This window comes from Electrona antarctica (assembly GCF_951216825.1).
Source record: "Electrona antarctica genome assembly, chromosome: 22".
Lineage (NCBI taxonomy): Eukaryota > Metazoa > Chordata > Actinopteri > Myctophiformes > Myctophidae > Electrona > Electrona antarctica.
The window spans coordinates 31,961,896-31,983,892 of NC_136805.1; the positions used below are offsets into that span (position 1 = coordinate 31,961,896).

Consider the following 21,997-nt stretch of genomic DNA (forward strand, 5'->3'; position numbering starts at 1 on the left):
GAACGCAGTTTGCGTAAATCTTAAAAAAGGCTCTGGGGTAGCCTATACAGCAGGGCTGGGCAACTTTGACGATGGAGAGGGCCACTATATTTCCACACTCACTCCAGAGGGCCACATTGCATATTACTGTCGTAGCAAAAATAGCTGATCTACAAGCTCAAAACACGTCGCGCTGCGACGCGTTTTGAGCTTGTAGATCAGCTATTTTTGCTATATTTGAATTGAAATACTGAATTATTTTTTGCTTTTTATTTTATTTTATTAGAAACCTGAAAAGTAACTTATTGATTTTCAAATGGATTTAGTTTTAGTTGTGATAACTTTATGAACTAAATACAAATTGTACACAAAGACAATACTACTAATACTAGTCGTTAAGTACTAGTCATTAAGTAATAAAAGCATGGTCATGTTTGGAACTGCAACAGCTGAAATCAATACTATATCAGTATTCTGATATTAACCTGCGGGCCGCATTAAGTGAAGGTGGGGGCCGCATGTGGCCCACGTGCCGCCAGTTGCCCACCCCTGCTATACAGTATAGCCAGAATGGTCATTGCGGTGAGAGGCAAGCATGCAGCGGCAGCCAATACACAACGACGATTGCGCAATAACATGAGAACGGTGCTAGAGTGAGACCACCAGCGCCGATCGGGAGAAATAAATAAATAAATAAATAGACCAGTCATTCCCCAATTGTGTGAGGACGTTCAGACCCCTCTCTGGCGCCTATGACTGTAGGAGGGGGAAAAGCCAAGTTCTTTATATTAAATAGATTATGATAAAAAAGTTATTAGGGGCCAAGCCTGAAGGGGCGAAGGCCCCTATTCAATTTCTCATCTATAGTCTCCAACCAGTTTTTTCCTTCTTTCTTTATTGCTTTTATGGCTTGGCCCCATCTTATCACTGCTTGCAGCTACATACAGAATTTATGTCACATCGTACAGTAGACGAGCAAATCGGCCTACACAAAGATTAAATTCCTATTAACAATGAAGCAATAGACAATTAGAGCAAATATACATGTCACGTCATGATCACAAATTCTCTGACACAATGTACGATGATAAGAGCGCCCCTCACTTCACAAAGTTCACACGGGTGTGATTTTTATTATTGATACATTTTGTATTTATTAACTACATTATGGTGTATTATTAGGTAAGATAATAATAATAATCTGTTAATTGTGCGTGTGGGTGTATGTAGTCTGTGTGTTCCGGGCATAACCCTGGGCGCTTTCCTTTGAAGTTTGAAGCCGAACCAAACAAAATGTTCCCCTGGAGTGTGCAACTGCCTTTGTGATATGAGGTCCATTGTGATTTCCTCTACCTGTCACTCTACATTGTGTCTTAATTCTGTCATAGTCCATGTGACTTGTCTGCGTTCCTCCGCTGCTCAGCTCATTGGATCAGCCTGTCAGTCAGTGGCTGCCTGGCACTGATGATGAGAAGGAATTTGGAATTAAAAGGTCTCCTCCTTGCTGACAGATGCACCTTGGGAATCTAGCAGGTTTTTTTTTGTTTTGGCCTCCGGTCTGTATCTGGAGCTGACAGAGTGGCAGCCTCAATTGGGGCCACTGTCTGAGCTTTGGAAAGCCAGTGTTTGAGCATTTTGACCTGCGTTTCATGATAAATTCCCTCATTCTTGCATTAAGCCTGTCTGTCTGTCTGTCTGTCTGTCTGTCTGTCTGTCTGTCTGTCTGTCTGTCTGTCTGTCTGTCTGTCTGTCTCTGTCTCTGTCTCTGTCTCTGTCTCTGTCTCTGTCTCTGTCTCTGTCTCTGTGTCTGTCTGTCTGTCTGTCTGTCTGTCTGTCTGTCTGTCTGTCTGTCTGTCTTGTCTGTCTTGTCTGTCTGTTTGTCTACAGTAATGAGTTCAGCCGTACGGTGGCAGAAGAATACCTGAGTTTCTTTACCTTCACAGGCCAAGCTGTAGACCAGGCTCTACGGTAAGTTCCTCTACGACACAGTGTTACAGATTAAAACATTTTCTCTGCAACAGTTGACTCTTCACATAGTCATAGTTACAATCACACATTCATAACAGGTTTATGTACAGTATACCTCAGGCCCGGCGCCACGGGGGTGCCAGGGGGGGCCTGTCACCCCCAATTGCAAATTCTGACGCCTCAGTTTAAGTTTCTTGTGCATATTGTTTTTACGATATAAAATTATGTGTGCCCCATCGCCATTTTCAACTGCACCCTCAGTCATTTCATCCTGGAGCCAAGCCTGGTATACCTGTTTGTGTGTTACAATTGTACGTAGGCCCTTGTCTATTCATATTTGTATTATCAGTGTTATTGGCAAAGGAGAGAAATGTTTGCGTAATTATTGCTTTGGCTGTAGTAGATATATCCTACCTACAGAGATGGTACTAAATACTCTAAGACAAACTGTGTTACAAAGTGAAATCTTAACAGTCTACAGAAGAGCTACTGCATGGTGCTTAATCTGTCCTCACTGGTGTTGCTTTCTCTCTTGACAACTTGATAGCATCAGCGTAATAATCAGTAGATGGTAATGCTGCTCTCTAGAGGGCAGCCTTGGTTTTGCATTTTGATCTGGAATTGGATTGAACTAAAAGTCAATTTATATTCATTGCCCCATTAAGGCGCATAGGGGATTTTGTACCTTAATTTATGTGGGGGAAGGTCTTTGCAGTTAGTTTATTCCCAATACAGTCACAGCGTTCTACAGTTTCAGATCATGGGACTTGCCCAAGTGCCCCCTTAATTACAAACAGTGGTGGAAAAAGTACTCAATTGTTTTACTTAAGTAAAAGTGTCAATACTGCAATGCGGAGCTACTGAGTAAAAGTATTCATACAGAATTCAAAATGGGTAAAAGTACAAATGTAGGCTACTTAAAGTACCAAAAGTAGAAAGTAGCCTACTCGTTATGCAGAATGTCCCGTTTCAAGTTTTCAAATGTATACAAATATTTTGAAAATAGCATTTTCAAATGGCCAAAAATCCCAAAATGTATATAGGACTGAAGTGGTAAATGTATGTTTTGTAATAATAATCCAAATCTAAAATGTAACTAGTAGCTAAAGTTTTCAAATAAATGTATTGGAGTAAAAGTACAATCTGAGATGTAGTGGAGTAGAAGTAAAAGTATTTGAAATTGGAAAGTACAAATAACTAAAACTAAAATTGTACTTAAGTACAGTATTTGAGTACATTATACTTAGTTACTTTCCACCACTGCTTACAGACCTGTTTAATCTAACTTATATGACAAGGACTGGCGGTAAATATGGCCTTCCATTTGTGTGTCTATACACTGTGCTGTACAGTGTACGATGCACAAACGCTGATTCACGCCTTTGTTTTCTCTCGGCTTGATTACGGTAATGCACTTTATTCTGGCCTGCCAAAGAGAACAACTGACATATTACAACTTGTTCAAAATGCGGAAGCCAGAGTTTTAAGTAAAACTAAGATGAGAGAAATGAATTATTGCTCCAGTTTTAGCTTCACTGCATTGGCTCCCAGTTGTTATTAGGATAGATTTTTCAAATGACTTGTTTATAAAGCTCTCAATGGTCTCGCACCTTCCTACATGACTGCCTGCGTAAATATGTCCTGCCTCCGGTCCTCCACTGGCCAGATGGATGTGCCTAAAAAATCAGACCCGTCTGAACAGAGTGGTGAGGTACTTTACTCGTGCTGTACGTACTGTGTACTGTACTACTAACTCTCCTCCCTGGCATGTATGTGTGTGTGTGTGTGTGTGTGTGTGTGTGTGTGTGTGTGTGTGTGTGTGTGTGTGTGTGTGTGTGTGTGTGTGTGTGTGTGTGTGTGTGTGTGTGTGTGTGTGTGTGTGTGTGTGTGACACACACACACACACACACACACATTTTTAAATCACAGCTCAAGACCTACTTTTACACTGCTTTTAGTTGAGCTTTTAAAATCCTATTCATGTCCTCATTGCATTACTGCTATTATTTTTATGTTGTTTTACGCTTTTGCTTTTCTATTTTCCTCATTGCTCTGTAAAGCACTTTGATGTGGCATTTTATGCCATGAAAGGTGCTATACAAATAAAATTGCACAGTACAGTACAGTACAGTACAGTACAGTACAGTACAGTACAGTACAGTACAGTACAGTACAGTACAGTACAGTACAGTACAGTACCACTCACTTCAGATGGGTCTGATTTTATCATACTAGTAAGCAAATGATTATTGATGATGGGATTATAGTGTAGTTGCCTAACCACAAGATGTGTATTTAATCACTTACAGTTGGCTAAAAAAAACTAAGGGAACCTTAAAACAGTTCAGATCAGAGTTGGTAAAGCACGTAGGTTCTAAAAAAGATGGGTAATTGTAAACGAAAGGTCACATTGAAAGTAAAATTGCCCAACCCTGTATACAGTAAAATCATGTTAATTGATCCATCTGTGACTCCAAGAGACTAAATGAACACAGACTGTGTACCAGCTGTTCCTCGATCTCAGTGGTTTTCAGCCCTTTTCACATCAAGGCCCATTATTTATTCGGCATTAATTGTGCCGCGGACCACCATTTGATGAGATTTAGCCTCTCAGACCCAAAACTTGGGATATTTTGTTGTCGTCGGATAAGACAATTCCAAGCTGTATTGATGTTGGTACCACAGGAGAGAATAAGAATACGAATTATTTGACATGCTCTAATTTGTGTAGACTTCTCATAAATGATGTAGCCTGGCTATAATGCAGATGTTTAACATTAAGTTACCTTTTGAGAGCATAAGATGAAACCTAATTTATGTTTCATTTTACACTCTCAAGAGTTAAAGATAAAAAATGGGTCCATTTGGTTACCAACATAATTTAACTGGGGACCACCTGGAACCCCCTCAATGGTGGTCCCCAGACCACTGGTTGAAAAGCACTGCTCTATCTGTCTGTCTCCAGGACTTTCCTCAAGCAGTTTGCTCTGATGGGGGAGACTCAGGAGAGGGAGAGAGTGCTGTGTCACTTTTCCAGGAGATATCTCCACTGCAACCCCAAAGTCATCCCCTCAGAGGGTAGGTACTATAGTATAAGCCAATAAAGATCAATGGGCTGTATGCATACACGCCATTTTGGAAAGAACTTGGGCCACTTCCCTACATCCTTCAGGTGTTACAGAAGGCTCTGTTCCATTCTGGTCAAACAGAGTCAAGGTGCTGCTATTGTGCATGTTGGCTCACTGGAAACACTCTGCTACACCAGTGGGTCTCAAAGTGTCCTTGAATGTGTTCCAAATGGCCCTGTACAGATCTGTAATTCAAGAGTGTACAAATGGACCCTTACGGGTCCATTTGGTTCCATTCGTACACTCTCAGAGTTATGGGGGTCCTTGAAATTAAAAACCTTGAGAACCACTCCACACTAAATGGAACAGAGCCTTAATTAGTATCATCGGTAAGTAGGGAAGAGGCCTGGAAGTAGGAATTATTCTGTGCAACATCAATTGTTACTTGATGCCAGCGGTGGACAGGACAGTAACAAATACTATAGCCTACATTTTCTTGGGTGCTGTATTTTAATTGAGTTTTTATTGTATGTATATTTGTATTTATTTATAATTATTTTGATTATTTAAGACAAATATTGTACTTTTGACTACTATACACAAAATTTCTATGAAGGTTGTCCTTACCTGTTACATTTAAGCATAGCTTTGAGGTCGGTAGGACTTGTTCAGGTTTGACCAGGCTGAGAATTCTCACCACTAGACAGTGGTGGAAAGTAACTAAGTACAGTACATTTACTTTTGAGTATTTCCCATTTCCAATACTTTTACTTCTACTCCACTACATTTATTTGAAAACTTTAATTACTAGTTACTTTGTAGATTTTGATTATTATCACAAAACATACAATAATCACTTCAGCCCTATATACACTTATTGTAGGCAATTTGAAAATAGTCAATCTACAAGCTCACAATGTGTCGCGATGTGACACATTGTGAGCTTGTAGATCAGCTATTTTCAAAAGATTTGTATACATTTGAGACATTCTGAATAATGAGTACTTTTACTTTTGGACTTTAAGTACATTTTGATGCCAACACTTTTATTCTTTTATACTTATATTATTTTATTGAACGTGAATCCCCCCCACCGCCCACCCCTTTTTTTCCCCCTCACTGTATATGTTTCTTTTCCCTTTTTACCTCCTTTATGATGAATTCCTGTTCTGTCTATAGAAGTGTCTATTTGTACGTCTCTAAATGTTTTGATGATTTGAACATGGTGGACCCTATTGGAAACAAGTGTAATGCTTAATTGGGTCGTCCACTCACAGTTAACAGCCTTTGTATTGAGTTTGTGCTTGAAATGTACTGTAATTCTGCAAACTGTTAATAAATTCTTCAATCAATCAATCAATCAATCAATTCAAGTCAATTTTGAATTCTGGACTTTTACTTGTAACAGAGTATTTCTACATTGCAGTATTGATACTTTTACTTAAGTTCAACATTTGAGTACTTTTTCCACCACTACTAGAGATGAACAGTACTGTAGAAGTCATTCCCAACAAAAAGCATTTACAAGGCTTTGCTTGCTTGCGAATTAATACGTTATTGAGTTTGTCTCGCATTAGAAGCATTGTTGTCGGGCAAGTTGTTGCTGGAAGTGTAACTGGGATTTGAAAGTAGGTTGATTGTTTTACTTTTTGGTTTATTTATATTTCTGAGGAATCTGCATCAACAGCAATTCCGCTGTCTGACTTATAGCCTACATTTACAGTACGCATACAACCACACACAGTAGTACACTGCCATGCCATTTTGTGTCTGTGTAGAGAGGTGTTGCATAGTGGTCCGTGCACTCTTTGGGTGCTTTCAGCCTTACGAGGTTGCATTGTGAAGACAATACAGCAATGCATTCATATTCAAAAGAAATGTACTTTTTATCTACTTAAGTAACAAGTAAGTACCGGTAAGTAATACTTACTCAAGTAATGGGATTGTGCAGTTTGTCCACCATTGTTTGATCATTATCGGGGGTAAAATAAAAGTTCCTGACCATCACCAGCTTGGCTGGGAGTTCCAGTGAACACAAATGGCTGTGTTCGTGGGCGGGAAGCTCGCAATGGAGGGTGAATTCTGTCGATGTACTAGCGACTCCTATACGTGTAGGTTGATCAGGACACCTGTTCAGCAAGTAGCGTTCCTGGGAGGAATAGTTCCTACAGCCAGCTCCCCGTGAAACGTCTCACTGTCAGGTGACGAGAAGCAGATGGCGATTCCATGTGTCGACCCCCAACAGTAGGCTGGCAGTGACAGGGACAGGGACTAATCATCAGTCACATAGGGTGAATTGGCAATGTCTAAATCGGGGAGAAAAAAAAGAGAAAGGCAGTTGGAGAGAAAAGGTAAAAATAAACAAATACCGTACATAGGGTTTAATGGCATCCTCTGTAATGTACTGACACTACAGTGAGAAATGGTCCTTAAAATTAAAAGACATTTTACACATAAGGTCATGTTATCCTCGAAGTACCAATGACCTTATAGTCGTATTTCTCTATGGATCAATTTGGCAATCATGTCATACTGTGTACTGTATACCCTCAAGGGAAATTAGTTTTACATGGTTGGTGTTCATTTATCCATTTGTAACTATGAGTTTGTGCAAATCTACATGCTTTGATTTAAAGGTGTTACCATTTTTCTGATAGTAGTTTTCTGATCTCATGTTAAAGATGGTTTGCATTTCATCCTTTTAGATGCAGTCCACACTCTCACCTGCGCCTTGATGCTGCTGAACACGGATCTGCATGGTCAAGTAAGTACAAGCTGCCATTGGTGTTAAATCACATTGAAGCCAATTTGTTTTTGTTTGGGGTACTGCTGTAATGTGTGTATAAGTTACAATAATTATATATACCTGTATATACATACAATATATATATATATATATATATATATATATATATATACCGGTGTATATATCTCATATACAAAATTAACTTTCACAATCAAGGAAGATGAAGAATTGGGCCTGGGCCGTGGCTCAGCGGTCCAGGCACCTTGGCCAGTAGCCCAAGCCTGGCAGTATGCCGCGGGTTCGACTCCCGATCTCGACGGCTTTTGCTGCATGTGACTCCCCCATCGCTCCCCCATTTCCTGTCAGCCTACTGTCTGTCCCTCTATAAAAAAAATAAAAAAGGCGAAAGCTGCATAAAAAAGGAAGATGAAGAATTGCCCAGCTGACATTAATGTATAAGAAAAACAATGTTACAAACATTTTCTTTAAATTAACTTTTTTTCAAATATATAATAATAACAACAACAACACACTGCTTTAGGGAACCATAAGACCCAGAGTTATCCACCAGCTCATGTGGGTGGAGGCTTCAGGTCTCATAAATCCGCTACTGTTCCAGTCAAAGCCTCCCCTTGGTAAATCTAGGCCATCCGCCACTGCTTTGTGAGATAACGCAGGCCTGCAGATGAGAGACCTGCTCTCGTCTCAAGGGCAAAATTGGGAAGGATTCAAAGGATGGCAATGCGTCTCTTATCTTCATCATGGCCACTATCATCATCATCATCATCATCATCATCATCATTACTCAATACGTTTGTGGAACGGTTTTGTGATTGTTGTCATCATTGCCATCTCTATTACGATCAATTATTGTCATGATTGTTGTGGCTGATAGTAGATGCTACATGACTTATTGTCATGGGCATCTTCATAATGGCTGCTGCTGTCATTCGTCATTATTATAGTAATTATTATAGGGTTAGCGTCATATTGTTTGTATAGCATTTCAAAACCAGAAAATAAAGAATTAAAATTAGATAAAAGAAGAAGAAAAAGAAGAAGGGAAAAAAAGAAAGGAAAAAAATAAATAAAATAAAATAAAACAGTACCCTTACATTTCAGCCTGTGGAATTTCCATAAAAGCCATCGCAGAGTTGGGATCAATTCACAGTTTCACACAGTAACATCCTTCGTGTTTAATGTAAATCTAAGAATGTACAAAGGGAACCAAATGGACCAATGGCCCATTATTGTCATCCATTTGGTTAAAGACCGTATGAGATATTGGATGGTTGAGTCCCTTCTTGTGTTAATTTCAGAACATTGGTAAGAGGATGTCATGCACACAGTTCATTGGGAACCTGGAAGGACTAAATGATGGCCAAGATTTTCCCAGAGATCAGCTCAAAGTAAGTCACATACTGTAACCTGCACACGCACACACACACCCTGCACACACGCACCCATGCACGCACCGACACACACACACACACACACACACACACACACACACACACACACACACACACACACACACACGCAAACGCATTTCATTTCTAACTCAGGTGGGAATATTTACCTAAGCGGTGTTGAATTGTGTATGCACACAAACGCACGCACGCACGCACGCACGCACGCACACCTCTGTTAAAATAGACAATCAGCTGTTTGTGTTCCAGCACCGCATTGTCCCTCGCTCGCATACATCAGTGTTTGAGCACACAGTGGCTTGCTTGGCTCACACTCAGCAGTGCCAGCTGGCACACACACACGCCTTGTCTCCAGGGGCCTCCAATCAGAGTCCTGCTTAGGCCCGCCACTTCCTGGTTTCACTCCGGCGAAGGCGAGGGGGTGGGAGACTAATTGTTGTGTTGTCTGGATGCAAGAGGAAGGAGACACAGCTCCCCCTCGGGCTCTCTGTCGCTCGGCCGCAGCGCTATTAGATTATAGGCTATCAGCATGGGCTATTAGCTTACATGTAACCCTGTTGAGTTCGCCTGGAATAGATGTCGAGGTTTCGATGCCCAGAGGCAAACGACTTGCGGAAATAACCCAATCAGCGGGGGTTGCCTGGCCTGTTGGCGCACTCTTAACGATGATGCCGTTGATTAGTTTTATGTGCACGCATCGCCCCCGGAACACACAAGTCAACAAGTGGTAATGGCGTATCTATAATGCATGAGGGAGCTATATGGGCCAGTGTCCGTCCTTCTGCAGAAAGGAATTAATTCTCAAACGAAAGACTTTGGTCGCTATTAAGATCTGGATGGATAGCGTCAGCCTGCCTTTCGTGCCTCTGTATGGCTATAAGCTGAGAGAGTTAGAGTGAAACAGAGATTGAAGGAGGAAAAGAGAGCGAAATAAATAGGTCCATTGACCCGGTGTAGCTTGTTGTATTCAAGTATTTTATAGATCTAGGTTTTTAAAAATATGCTTTCCACCAACTCCCACTCTGTATCTATCTTTCTGTTGCAGATTGTCCATTTTTCAGCCTCAAGCCACTGTCTTTCTGTTCTCCAACTCTTTACTGTAAATACACTCCCACTTGATCCTTCTCTCGTCTCGACTGTTCATCTCTCTCTCTCTCTCTCTCTCTCTCTCTCTCTCTCTCTCTCTCTCTCTCTCTCTCTCTCTCTCTCTCTCTCTATCTATCTCTCTCTCTCTCTCTCTCTCTCTCTCTCTCTCTCTCTCTCTCTCTCTCTCTCTCTTACCTTCGTTCTCTCGCTGCACCTTTATCTTTGTCACACTGCGAAGCCTCTCTCACCTCCACCCACTCGTACGTAGCTCTCCTCTCCTCCTATCCTTGTCTCTCCTCTCGATGCCTCTCTCTTCATCCCATCGTCTTTCTCTCCTGTCCTGTCTAATCACTAATTTCCTGCTAACAAATGATTCACGCAATTTCTTGTTCCCCTTCCACTCCCTCATTTCCTCTGCTCATTTTCCTGCTTATCCCATTTCCATTCGTGTTAGCAATGAGCCTGGCAATTCTGTCTCTCACTGCATCCCTCCTCTTGTCTTTCTCCTTGTCCAACGTGATCTTATCGCCTGATCTCACCTCGTGATAATAGAGTCCACCCCGTTATAATATAATATAAAATATAATACTTTATGTAAGAGATTAATGCAATAATGCAGCATATTGAAAAATGTACAGTATGCTACGCCTCGCCCCAACTGGGCCTGAATGATGAAAACAAGATGGAACTAATAATGATATGGCTTCATGAGGATCTCAGACTTCATGTGGCCCGGCACTCAGGTGGCACAGTGGTAAAGTCCCTGCCCACCACCACAGAGGTTGTGGGTTCGAATCCATTGTGGTGCATTTGGCATTGTCAAGCGTCTACACAAACAGTTGGTTGTGGGAGGGAAGCCTTAGTTAAATATTCCAAAGAAAAGTATAGAACACGTGAAGATATTTCTATTATCATTAATCATGTCCAGTATTGTTGTCAGTTTTGTTGTTTGTACGCATAATGAGTAGTGATCTGATCATGTTGATGCAGTCCTCATATATCCAGTGATGGAAAGTAACTAAGTACATTTACTTAAGTACTGTATTTACTGCACTTGAGTACACTTTTGAGTTATTTGTACTTTACTATTTCCAATTTCCAATACTTTTACTTCTACTAAATTGTACTTTCACTCCACTATATGTATTTGAAAACTTTAGTTACTAGTTACTTTGTGGATTTTGAATATTATTACAAAACCTACATTAACCACTTCAGCCCTATATACATTTCGGCCATTAGAAAATAGCCGATCTACAAGCTGACAATGTGTCGCGAAGCGACGCATTGTCAGCTTGTAGATCGGCTATTTTGAAAATATTTTTCATGCACTTGAAAACTTGAAATGAGACATTCTGCATATTGAGTGGCCCTTTAAGCCTGTGCAATATGTTGCAGCTTGACTCTGAGGGACAGTGAACACAGGAGGAGTGCTGCTGAACCCTATCAAGCTAAAACAGAAATCAGCTGCCTGGCAGTCTGGAAAGTAATGAGTGTGACTTGGCATCCCCATAGTGCCTCTTTCTCTTGTCTCTCTTTCTTCAAATCTCTCACGTCCCTCTCCCTCCCTCCCGCTCTCTCTCTCTCTTCTTAATAATTTACTCTCGTCGTGCCTGCTGGCCAAGTGGTCCAGGCGCATGCCACATATAGGCTTTGGCCTGACAGCGCGTTGCGTGTTCGAGTCCCGTTCATGATGACCTTTGATTGATTGATTGATTGAAATATTTATTAACAGTTTGCAGAATTACAGTACATTTCAAGCACAAAACTCAATACAAAGGCTGTTAACTGTGAGTGGACGACCCAATTAAGCATTACACTTGTTTCCAATAGGGTCCACCATGTTCAATTCATCAAAAAACATTTAGAGACGTACAAATAGACACTTCTATATAGACAAAGAACAGAACAGGAATTCATCATAATGGAGGTAAAAAGGGAAAAGAAACATATACAGTGAGGGAAAAAAAAGGGCTGGGCGGTGGGGGGGATTCACATTCAGCTCCGTTCATTTGTTTGTTTTCCTTGGAGGAGCTGCGCTGGGTCCCCAAGTCGGCTCCGTGGCCGTACCTTGAGTTGGCTGTGTGGCCGTGACCGTCTCTTGTGTTGTCCTTGCGTTGGGTCCCCAAGTCGGCTCCGTGGCCGTACCTTGAGTTGGCTGTGTGGCCGCGACCGTCTCTTGTGTTGTCCTTGCATTGGGTCCCCAAGTCGGCTCAGTGGCCATACCTTGAGTTGGCTGTGTGGCCGCGACCGTCTCTTGTGTTGTCCTTGCGTCCGTGTTTGAGGGATTCCGATTTTACAGGGGCCAGTTTCGAATTGCAGCCATCCGTAGGTGCCCTTTGAGAGCGGTTTTGAAGGAGTCAAGGGATTCACATGTCTTAATGACTGTTGGTAGGGCGTTCCACATTTTGGTGGCATAGGAGCGAAAATAATTTAGTCCCTTGTTTGTGCCGAATCTGGGTTGTACATGGTTCGTTGCACTCCCTCTGGTGTTGTGGGTGTGGACTTCGTTAACATTAAGGAAGTATCTAGACAGGTACATGGGTATCTTGGTGGTGTATCGAATCTTGTGGACCAGACCCATTGCAAGATGCTGTACTCTGTCGTCGACCCTAAGCCATTCCAGCCTGTCGAAGTGGGCAGGGGTGAGGTGGGTTCGGGGGGCGAGGTCAAGTAGGAGCCTGACCAGTTTGTTTTGGGAAGTCTGGAGCCTAGTTTTAAGGGCCTTTGAGGTGCTGTGGTACCAGGAGGTGCATGCATAGTCAAAGAAACCTTGTACAAGGGCTCCTGTTAAGGTCTTCAAGGTGTTTTTGTTGACCAGTGAGGAGATCCTGTAGAGGAATCTTGTTCTTTGGTTGACCTTTTTGATTACGTTGGTGGCCATTTTATCACCGGAAAGATTAGCCTCCATGATGGAACCTAGGTAGGTAATTTCATCTTTACGTGTGATAACATTGTCACCCACTCTAACCTAATATACTATTAGAGCCAAAGATAATGGATTCAGTTTTTCCCAGGTGTAAAGTTAGTTTGTTATCAGCGAGCCAGGTGCAGATTCTACCGAGTTCAGAGCTGAGGGCCTTTTCAACCTGCAGTTTGTTCCTGTCCGAGACTAGCAGTGCCGAGTCATCTGCGAACAGGAACAAGTTGCAGTCACAAGCTGAAGTCATGTCGTTAACATATATTAGGAACAGTAAAGGCCCTAGTATGCTTCGCCACAGCTCACTGGGAGGGGGGGGGGGGGGGGGGGGACAGTGTTCCATTCACCTCCACCATCTGTTCTCTCCCCTCCAGGTAGGATTGCATCCAGCTCACTGATGTTGCATGTCGCTCCCCTGCCTCTTCCTCTGTCAAATATTCCTTCCTTTTTTCATATGTGTACCTATTTGTCTTTCCTATTATTAATCTGTTATTCTCTCTGTCTCTGTCTCTCTCTCTCTCTCACACACACCAGAATAACTTCATAATGAGTATTGTTTTCCATTACCACCACAATTATAATGGAGTAATCTCTGGAACAGGGTGTGCAGAGGTACTATGGTGCCGTGCTTTTCAACACACCGTGCCACCCTGTCCATGTTCAGAACATTTTCTTTGTACCACCCTCTCAAATGCTTGTTCACTTTGATGCTTTGTGGCCGTGTGTTTTACTTTTAACCCCTTTTGGTGTTAGCATTATGTTATGCTTTAGCTATTGAAAAATAGCAGATCTACAAGCTCATAGCGCGCCACCGAGTGGCGCGCTACGAGCTTGTAGGTCTGCTATTTTTGAAGAATCGAAGAACGACTTACATAGAAACATAGCTTTTTCAGAAAACTGTCAGGATGTAGAAGACATTTTTAGAATCTGATCTTAGGTCAGAATGGGTTAACAGAGTCAGACATGTAGAACGCGCTTGCTGTATAATATTTTCAACCACTGCCTTTTGATCTGCACATTACCTTATGAAAGCAGCTGCATTTGCATTCCAAATAAGGTCATCAAATAAGGTCACCTGTGTTCACTCATCCCCTTCATATGACTTGCCATGAGCTAACAATGTAGCCTGTGAAATCTATGTCATATAGTGGAAGATTTAAAATATAAGTTTATGTAATGTAATAGCTAATGTACATTATCTATGTGAACAAGAAGGCACTGGAGCAGCTCAGACGATTTAGGCCCTTATTTTATTATATCAGGGTGCAGGTAAAAAGTGACAACGTTTCGATGTGTCAATTACATCTTCGTCAGGTCATGAAGATGTAATTGACACATCGAAACGTTGTCACTTTTTACCTGCACCCTGATATAATAAAATAAGGGCCTAAATCGTCTGAGCTGCTCCAGTGCCTTCTTGTTCACATGTTTTATGTCCTGCTCCTGAGATGCACCAGACTGGCCTGCTATAGGCTAGAGGCGCGGCTGGAACTCCCTTCTACGTACATTATCTATGCTTCCCACATAAAAGTATTGGCAAAACTGAGTTTCATGTGAGTTTGGTATGAAGTACACGGTAATTATGTGTGCCTGTCTAGAGCTAACCTAATCTAGAGCTGTAGTATATGTTTGTCACAGGCTTTTCATAATGATGTCAGCGTCAACTATGTACACTACTAGGGGACATTTCTTCCCCTAGTTTACCCGTGTTATCACTCAGCAGAACGGCAACAGACTATGAGTGGCCTTCACTTTTCCCCCTCGCAGAAATGGAATGTTGTTGCTGTCGGGGCAGAAAGTAACGTTGTATATGGAAATGGTGAAAAGAACAGGCCGGTGTCCCAATGGATCCAGTGTTATTATTTAGACACACAAGCTCTTGTTAAAAGACCACTTCACCACTTTCCAACCTATCTTCATATAATTGGTCCTCACTGTAAAAATAGCACATTTCTTTTCTAGGGAATGCTGTGGTGTCCTACCTGAAGATATTTTGGAATGCAACAACAAAGACAGAAACTTGGAATCATACGAAAGACGATAATACCAATAACTTTTGTTTAATTGAAAGTTACACACACAATAACTTGAAGTGACACAGATTACTGTGCAGTCTAAGCCAACTTCAACTTTATTCTCTCATCACAGGTTCACACGTCTTAAAAAAGTGGGTGAAATTGTGTACAGACTGCTGTACAGACATAACCTGGTTTATCCAAAGCCCATGACAATTAAGTTTGTCCGGGAAAGGAAACAACTGAAACATAATAATGAATTGCATTTTTATAGCGCTTTTTCAAGTGCTCAAAGCGCTTTACAATGGTTCATTCATTCATACATTGGGAGGTGAAGCGGCGAACAGTCGACGCCAGCGTCCTCACTTCCCACATTCACACACCAATGGTGGCAAGCTCACACCGACCAACTCATTGGAGGCAATGTAGGGTTCAGTGTCTTGCCCAAGGACACTTCGACATGTGGACAGGAGGAGCCGGGATTCGAACCGCCGACCCAGGGATCATTGGACGACCTGCTCTACCTCCTGAGCCACAATTTAACATTTAACACAAAATGTTAAAGCAGTCCAGGTAGCTCAGTCAGTGGAGCTCTCGCCTTTGAACCACACGTTCCAGGGGTCGCCAACTCAGCGCATGAGTAGCACGGCTTGGGTGCGACAAGTTGTGCGGGAAGTACTGGGACTGGGAGCTGATGGTAGGTGTGCATTGGCGCTCCACCTCAGAGATCTAGCACATTGTAACGGGGACAGACTCCTGCGTGTTACCGGTTGATACCGACAATAAGCCACTCCCAACCTACTTCTTCTACTTCTACTTCTTAAATCAATGCAAATCATAATCAGAAATAAGAAGGTCTCCCCAGGTTGGCAGAGTAAGTGTAGCGCCCCGGGATTACATTAGATAATTGACATTGGGCAATAAAAATGTAAAAGAAAAAAAAATATGCTGCTGCAATCCTGTCCTGTCGCGTCACCTTCAGCGGGGAACCATAATGTTTTTCAATACACAGTTTTTGATTTACGTGTGTGAACCCTCTGCTAAAGCTAAAGGCTAAAGGCTTATTCAGTACTATACAGGCTGAGTGTGTTTACAGTTGGGTTAAGGATCATGTATAAATCATAAATCACTGCGCAGACTTTGGCTTTGACACTGGCATGTACTCTATTGTGATGAATATAAGACTGTTTTATATTCGGGGGTCATTATAGTCATTATAGTCTAAAAGATTTTGGATAAGAGCATCTGGCAAATGGCACAAGTTATGTTACTAATAACACACTATTTGGACAGAATATTGTAATTTTTGTTTTAACAGCGCAGGCCAGCTTTTAAGCCTATCTTCTCCCCCTTATCATTTTGTCTAGAAAACATAGATTCTATTGTTATCTCAGTACGCCACATAGTTAGACTTTTTGGTCCAAGCTGGTGAATTGCTGCAAACCTCATTGTAAGGTGACAAGTCACCCCATCTCATTCTCTCTCTCTCTCTCTCTCTCTCTCTCTCTCTCTCTCTCTCTCTCTCTCTCTCTCTCTCTCTCTCTCTCCCTCTCCCCCTCTCTCTCTCTCTCTCTCTCTCTGCTTCTTGCACAGCTTGAAGTGTAAGCTAATGATGCGCTGAAGTAGGTCACCAGCCACACACCAAGAGAACAAATTCTGCTGGAATGAAAAATTGAAAATGTTGTGCAGCTCAATCACACATGTGGGCCGCACCCCGCAAACAGTAATTATGCGTATTGATGTTATCGGTTGTGCTGAGGGATGGACTGGTGGTCTGGGAGAAAAGATGGAGGATTTTGGACACCTGATTCACTCTTGTGAAATGGAGGAGAATACATCAGCCTTTGCGTTTGTCCCCGATGTTGACTCAGTCCGACCACAAAACATTGGCGCTTTGGAGCATAGCCGGCTCCGTACTGATACGCCTTGTGCCAGCAGCACGTGCCAGCTTGTCTGGACACAGACAACCAGGTCATGCCTGAAGAAAGGAGAGATAGAGGGGTGGGACACGCACGCACTCAAGCACGCACGCACGCACGCACGCACGCACGCACGCACGCACGCACGCACGCACGCACGCACGCACGCACGCAGACAGACAGACAATAATGCACATGTAAACAGAGCTACTACCATTAAACACATTTTGTATGCTATTTAAATAGTCCTGAGAAAAGGTGCTGCTATTTCTACCAAAGTGACTGCCAAACAATTTCTGCTATTTGTTTAAAAAAAAAGCTTTATACCCCCTCCAACTGTATACTTTCCCCATTTTCAACTGTTTTCATCATATTTTGACACTTGCTTTGGCAAATGTATAAACGTATGTTTTCTCACGTGCCAATTAAGCTCCTTTGAATTGAAAACTGAATAGACAGGCAGGCAGGCAGGCAGGCAGGCAGGCAGGCAGGCAGGCAGGCAGACAGACAGACAGACAGGCAGGCAGGCAGGCAGTCAGTCAGTCAGTCAGTCAGTCAGTCAGGCAGACAGGCAGGCGAAGCCAGGGGGGTGTGGATGCTGAGGAGGTCCACAGAGACCTGTGCTCCCCTTGCTCCCCAAGCTGTCTCAGAGTTTAACATGACGAGGGAAGGAGAAGAGCGAGAGAGAGAAAGACAAGAAAGAACGCCAAAAAAAACAAAAAACACTGAGCTGGGCCTGCTGGCAGCGGTGGAACAAGTACTGTACTCACATTCTTTACTTAGGTAAAAGTATGAATACTGCAATATAGAAATACTCTGTTAAATGGTAAATAAATGGTAAATTTATATAGCGCCTTTATCCAAGGCGCTTTACAGAGATTGTGCATTACATTCACCCATTCACACACACACACATTCACACACCGATGCCAAAGGAAACCATGCAAGGCACCAACCTGCACATCAGGAGCAATTAGGGGTTCAGAGTCTTGCTCAAGAACACTTCGACACTAACTCTGGTTGAGCCCGGGTTCAAACTGGTTCCCATCCGGTCACTCTACCCCTGAGCCACTGCCGCCCCCAAGTTACAAGTAAAGGTCCGGAATTCAAGTATTGGCATCAAAATGTACTTAAAGTACCAAAAGTTAAAAGTACACATTGTGCAGAATGTCCCATTATTTTCATGAGTTCAAAATGTACAAAAATAATCTTTAGAAAATAGCCGATCTACAAGCTCACAATGTGTCGCATCGCGACACATTGTGAGCTTGTAGATCTGCTATTTTCAAATAGCTGAAATATATTTTGTGCTGAAGGGGTTAGTGTTTTCTTTTGTAATAATAATCAAAATCTACAAAGTAACTAGCAACTAAAGTTTTCAAATAATTGTAGTGGAGTGAAAATACAACATTTGCCTCTGAGATGTAGTGGAGTAGAAGTAAAAGGATTGGAAATTGGAAATACTCAAGTGAAGTACAAATAACAAAAGATTAGACTTGAGTACAGCATTTAAGTAAATGTACTTGGTTATTTTTCACCACGTGCCTTGGGGAGCCCAGAGACTGCAGGGGGAGGGAAAGAGAAACAGACAGACAGACAGACAGACAGACAGACAGACAGACAGACAGACAGACAGACAGACACAGGCGTGTCACCACCATTCACTGTGAGTACGTCATAACACCCCCACTCTCACAGATAGGTGATTTCACCCCCCCACACACTTTTGACCACCTGACTGTTTTTTTTTTCTTTTTCTTTTTTTTTCACTTGAACGTCAGTAACAACTCTGTTTCCCTGAAAGCCTATTGGTAAATAAATGGTAAATGGTGCATTTATATAGCGCCTTTATCCAAGACGCTTTACATAGATTGTGCATTACATTCACCCATTCATACACCGATTGCGGCGGAAGTCATGCAAGGTACCAACCAGCACATCGGGAGCAATTTGGGGTTCAGTGTCTTGCCCAAGGACACTTCGACATGTAGACAGGAGGAGCCGGGATTCGAACCGCCGACCCATGGATCATTGGATGACCTGCTCTACCTCCTGAGCCACAGTCGCCCCATTTAAGATTGATTGAACGGCGACTGTGCCATTTTTGCCTAGCCAAAGCATGCCTACCTGGGAATTTTGGCCAGGGACAGGCTAAAAAAATAGAACAAAAAAATGAATAAAACGCCAAATTCGGCGCGTGGGCATCGCCCCCTCGCCACGCTCATCCCCCCCCACCTTCAGATAACCAGCTGTGACACCCCTGGACAGACAGACAGACAGACAGACAGACAGAATCCCAAAGAGAGGTATAGGGGGTTTATTTTAAACTCTTTATTTTTAAAGAGGGAAGAAGAAGCGTGACATCTGGAAATCGTGAGGAAGGCAGAGGAATATGCAGTTGTCCGTTGAGACCGACTGATAAAGAGACTGAAAGTGATTGAATGAAGTGACAGGGCTTTCTTATCTTCAGCACTGTGTGATCTACTCTATACTCTATAGGCCTACTGAACCTCTCGGCTCATTTCTACTTGTTGTATAGCCGTGTAACTCAAATAACTTGTTTTCCAACCTTCTCAGTTGGACATCAGTTAATTTAATTAAAGGGGCATTCCACTCATTTTCAACATTTTACTATGTCATTATTTAATATACCTTAGAGCTGTTGTGTGGAAATAATAAAAAGGTTCCCCCATTCTGTGTTTCCTAGAACTAGATGTCTGAAAAAAATCATTAACATGGTGAAACACATCTTGATGATGTCATCAAGATGTGTTTCACCATGTTAATGATTTATTTCATAATTACAGTTCTAGGAAACACAGAATGGGGGGACCTTTTTTATTATTTCCACACAACAGCTCTAAGGTATATTAATGACTTAGTAAAATGTTGAAAATGGGTGGTTTTCCCCTTTAAGTGCTGTGATAGATAGCATTTTATGTAGACATAGCACTATAGTGTACACTCATAGTTTCATTATATACATGTTCCACGGTTCTTAGCTTACGTATGATTCCTGATGACTATTTTCTATGTATTTGATGTATTACCATGTTTTGTTCTTGTCCGTCCCCCTGCTCAGGGAAATGAAACCTTAGACTCTTGTAGATTGAAAATCGATAAAGTTCATCTACGAGAGTCTAAATCTTAGGCTAACGGTAGCCGGGTTAAAAGGATGATGCTGGAATATCCAGTAATCTTGATCAGAGCTTTATTGATTACTGAGGTGACTCAGTCCTTTGGATACACATCCTCCACTGTCCCACTAGCCGACATCGGAATTGGAAATGGAGTAATGGACACATGATTTCATACATACCAGAACTTTATTGATTACTGACGGGAAATACTTTGGATTTATCACTTTCCTATGTTGGAAAAGATAGATTTCATCCACTGTTTCCTCATCAAATGGTAAGACTTATTTATTATGTGTGGCATTCATGTGATCAATATACAGTAGCCTACAGTATTACACATTACTAGCAAGACAATGGGGGTGCATCTGCCCAGCGACTGCGAGGCAGAGACATTAAGGCATGATAGTCGGAGGAGAGCTGGCTCGAGAGCTGCCCGCCGACACTTGCAAACATGCTGAGCGACCTAATACTTCAATAATGTGGTCTGCAGTCTGCAGGGATATATAAATGTCCTCGAAGTCATGCATTCAACACGCTTTTAACCTGGCATTCAGTCTCCCTTGGAGGGGGGGTGGGGGGGCATACTCAAAGGGACCCGTGCGTGCCCCCCACTAGCCCCCCGTTCCGGTTTTCTCCATTTGACTGGTTTCTCTATTTTACTGTAACATAACTGACTGATTGTGATGCAGTCAGTGTATACACAGCAGAGTCCAATTTCATTTTAGGAGCGATGGCTGTTGCTCATGCGCTCTTAAGAATACATTAAACGCTAAAAACCCTAATCATCAGTGGCACTCAAGTGCCGACTGAAGGAACAGGGCAAATTTTGTTTGAGGAATGATGCTGGTGCACTTTTTCTTAGCTGTACACTTTTTATTTATTTTTGTAGGCCTGATGTTTTATTCATAGTTGAATATAGCAGTCCTGCTGAATGCAAAGTTCTGTGCAGGCCGTGTTGTTGCTTTGTTCATGAAGTCATGCTGTGTGTGTGTGTGTGTGTGTGTGTGTGTGTGTGTGTGTGTGTGTGTGTGTGTGTGTGTGTGTGTGTGTGTGTGTGTGTGTGTGTGTGTGTGTGTGTGTGTGTGTGTGTGTGTGTGTGTGTGTGTGTGTGTGTGTGTGTGTGTGTGTGTGTGTGTGTGTGTGTGTGCGTGCGTGCGTGCGTGCATACATGCGCGTGCCTATAGGTGACTTTTTGTATATCTGCAGGTGTGTGTGTGTGTGTGTGTGTGTGTGTGTGTGTGTGTGTGTGTGTGTGTGTGTGTGTGTGTGTGTGTGTGTGTGTGTGTGTGTGTGTGTGTGTGTGTGTGTGTGTGTGTGTGTGCGTGCGTGCGTGCGTGCGTGCGTGCGTGCGTGCGTGCGTGCGTGCGTGCGTGCGTGCGTGCGTGCGTGCGTGCGTGCGTGCGTGCGTGCGTGCGTGCGTGCATAAAGTACACAGATTCACACACACACACACACACACACACACACATTCTTGCTGATTCTTCCCATCTCACACACTTCTCACTATGGGCTCTCCCATCTCAATATGAAGACAGCCACTGAATGCTAATTGGCATTCAAAGTATATGTTAAAACGCGTGTTTGTGTGTGGCTAAGTGCATGTGTGCACACACTATTGTGTCCACGTCAGCATGTGTCTATGTATGTATGTTCATGGAGAAAGCACTTGGTTGACTGTGATTCGCTGCCGAGTGACTGGAGGAGGGAGGGACGTACGCATTGACGG

At 42.6% G+C, this 21,997-nt stretch overlaps 1 protein-coding gene across 2 annotated transcripts in view; it reads left to right on the forward strand.

Moving 5' to 3' along the window:
* The window catches only part of LOC306914901 (uncharacterized protein), a 95,164-nt gene that overhangs the window by 42,021 nt on the left and 31,146 nt on the right, over positions 1–21,997 (forward strand). For both annotated transcript variants that reach the window (XM_079492134.1, XM_079492135.1), the window contains exons 8-11: positions 1,867–1,947; positions 4,913–5,025; positions 7,721–7,779; positions 9,081–9,170. In XM_079492134.1, the coding sequence (XP_079348260.1) occupies positions 1,867–1,947; positions 4,913–5,025; positions 7,721–7,779; positions 9,081–9,170 (343 nt within the window). The remainder of the gene's footprint in view (positions 1–1,866; positions 1,948–4,912; positions 5,026–7,720; positions 7,780–9,080; positions 9,171–21,997) is intronic.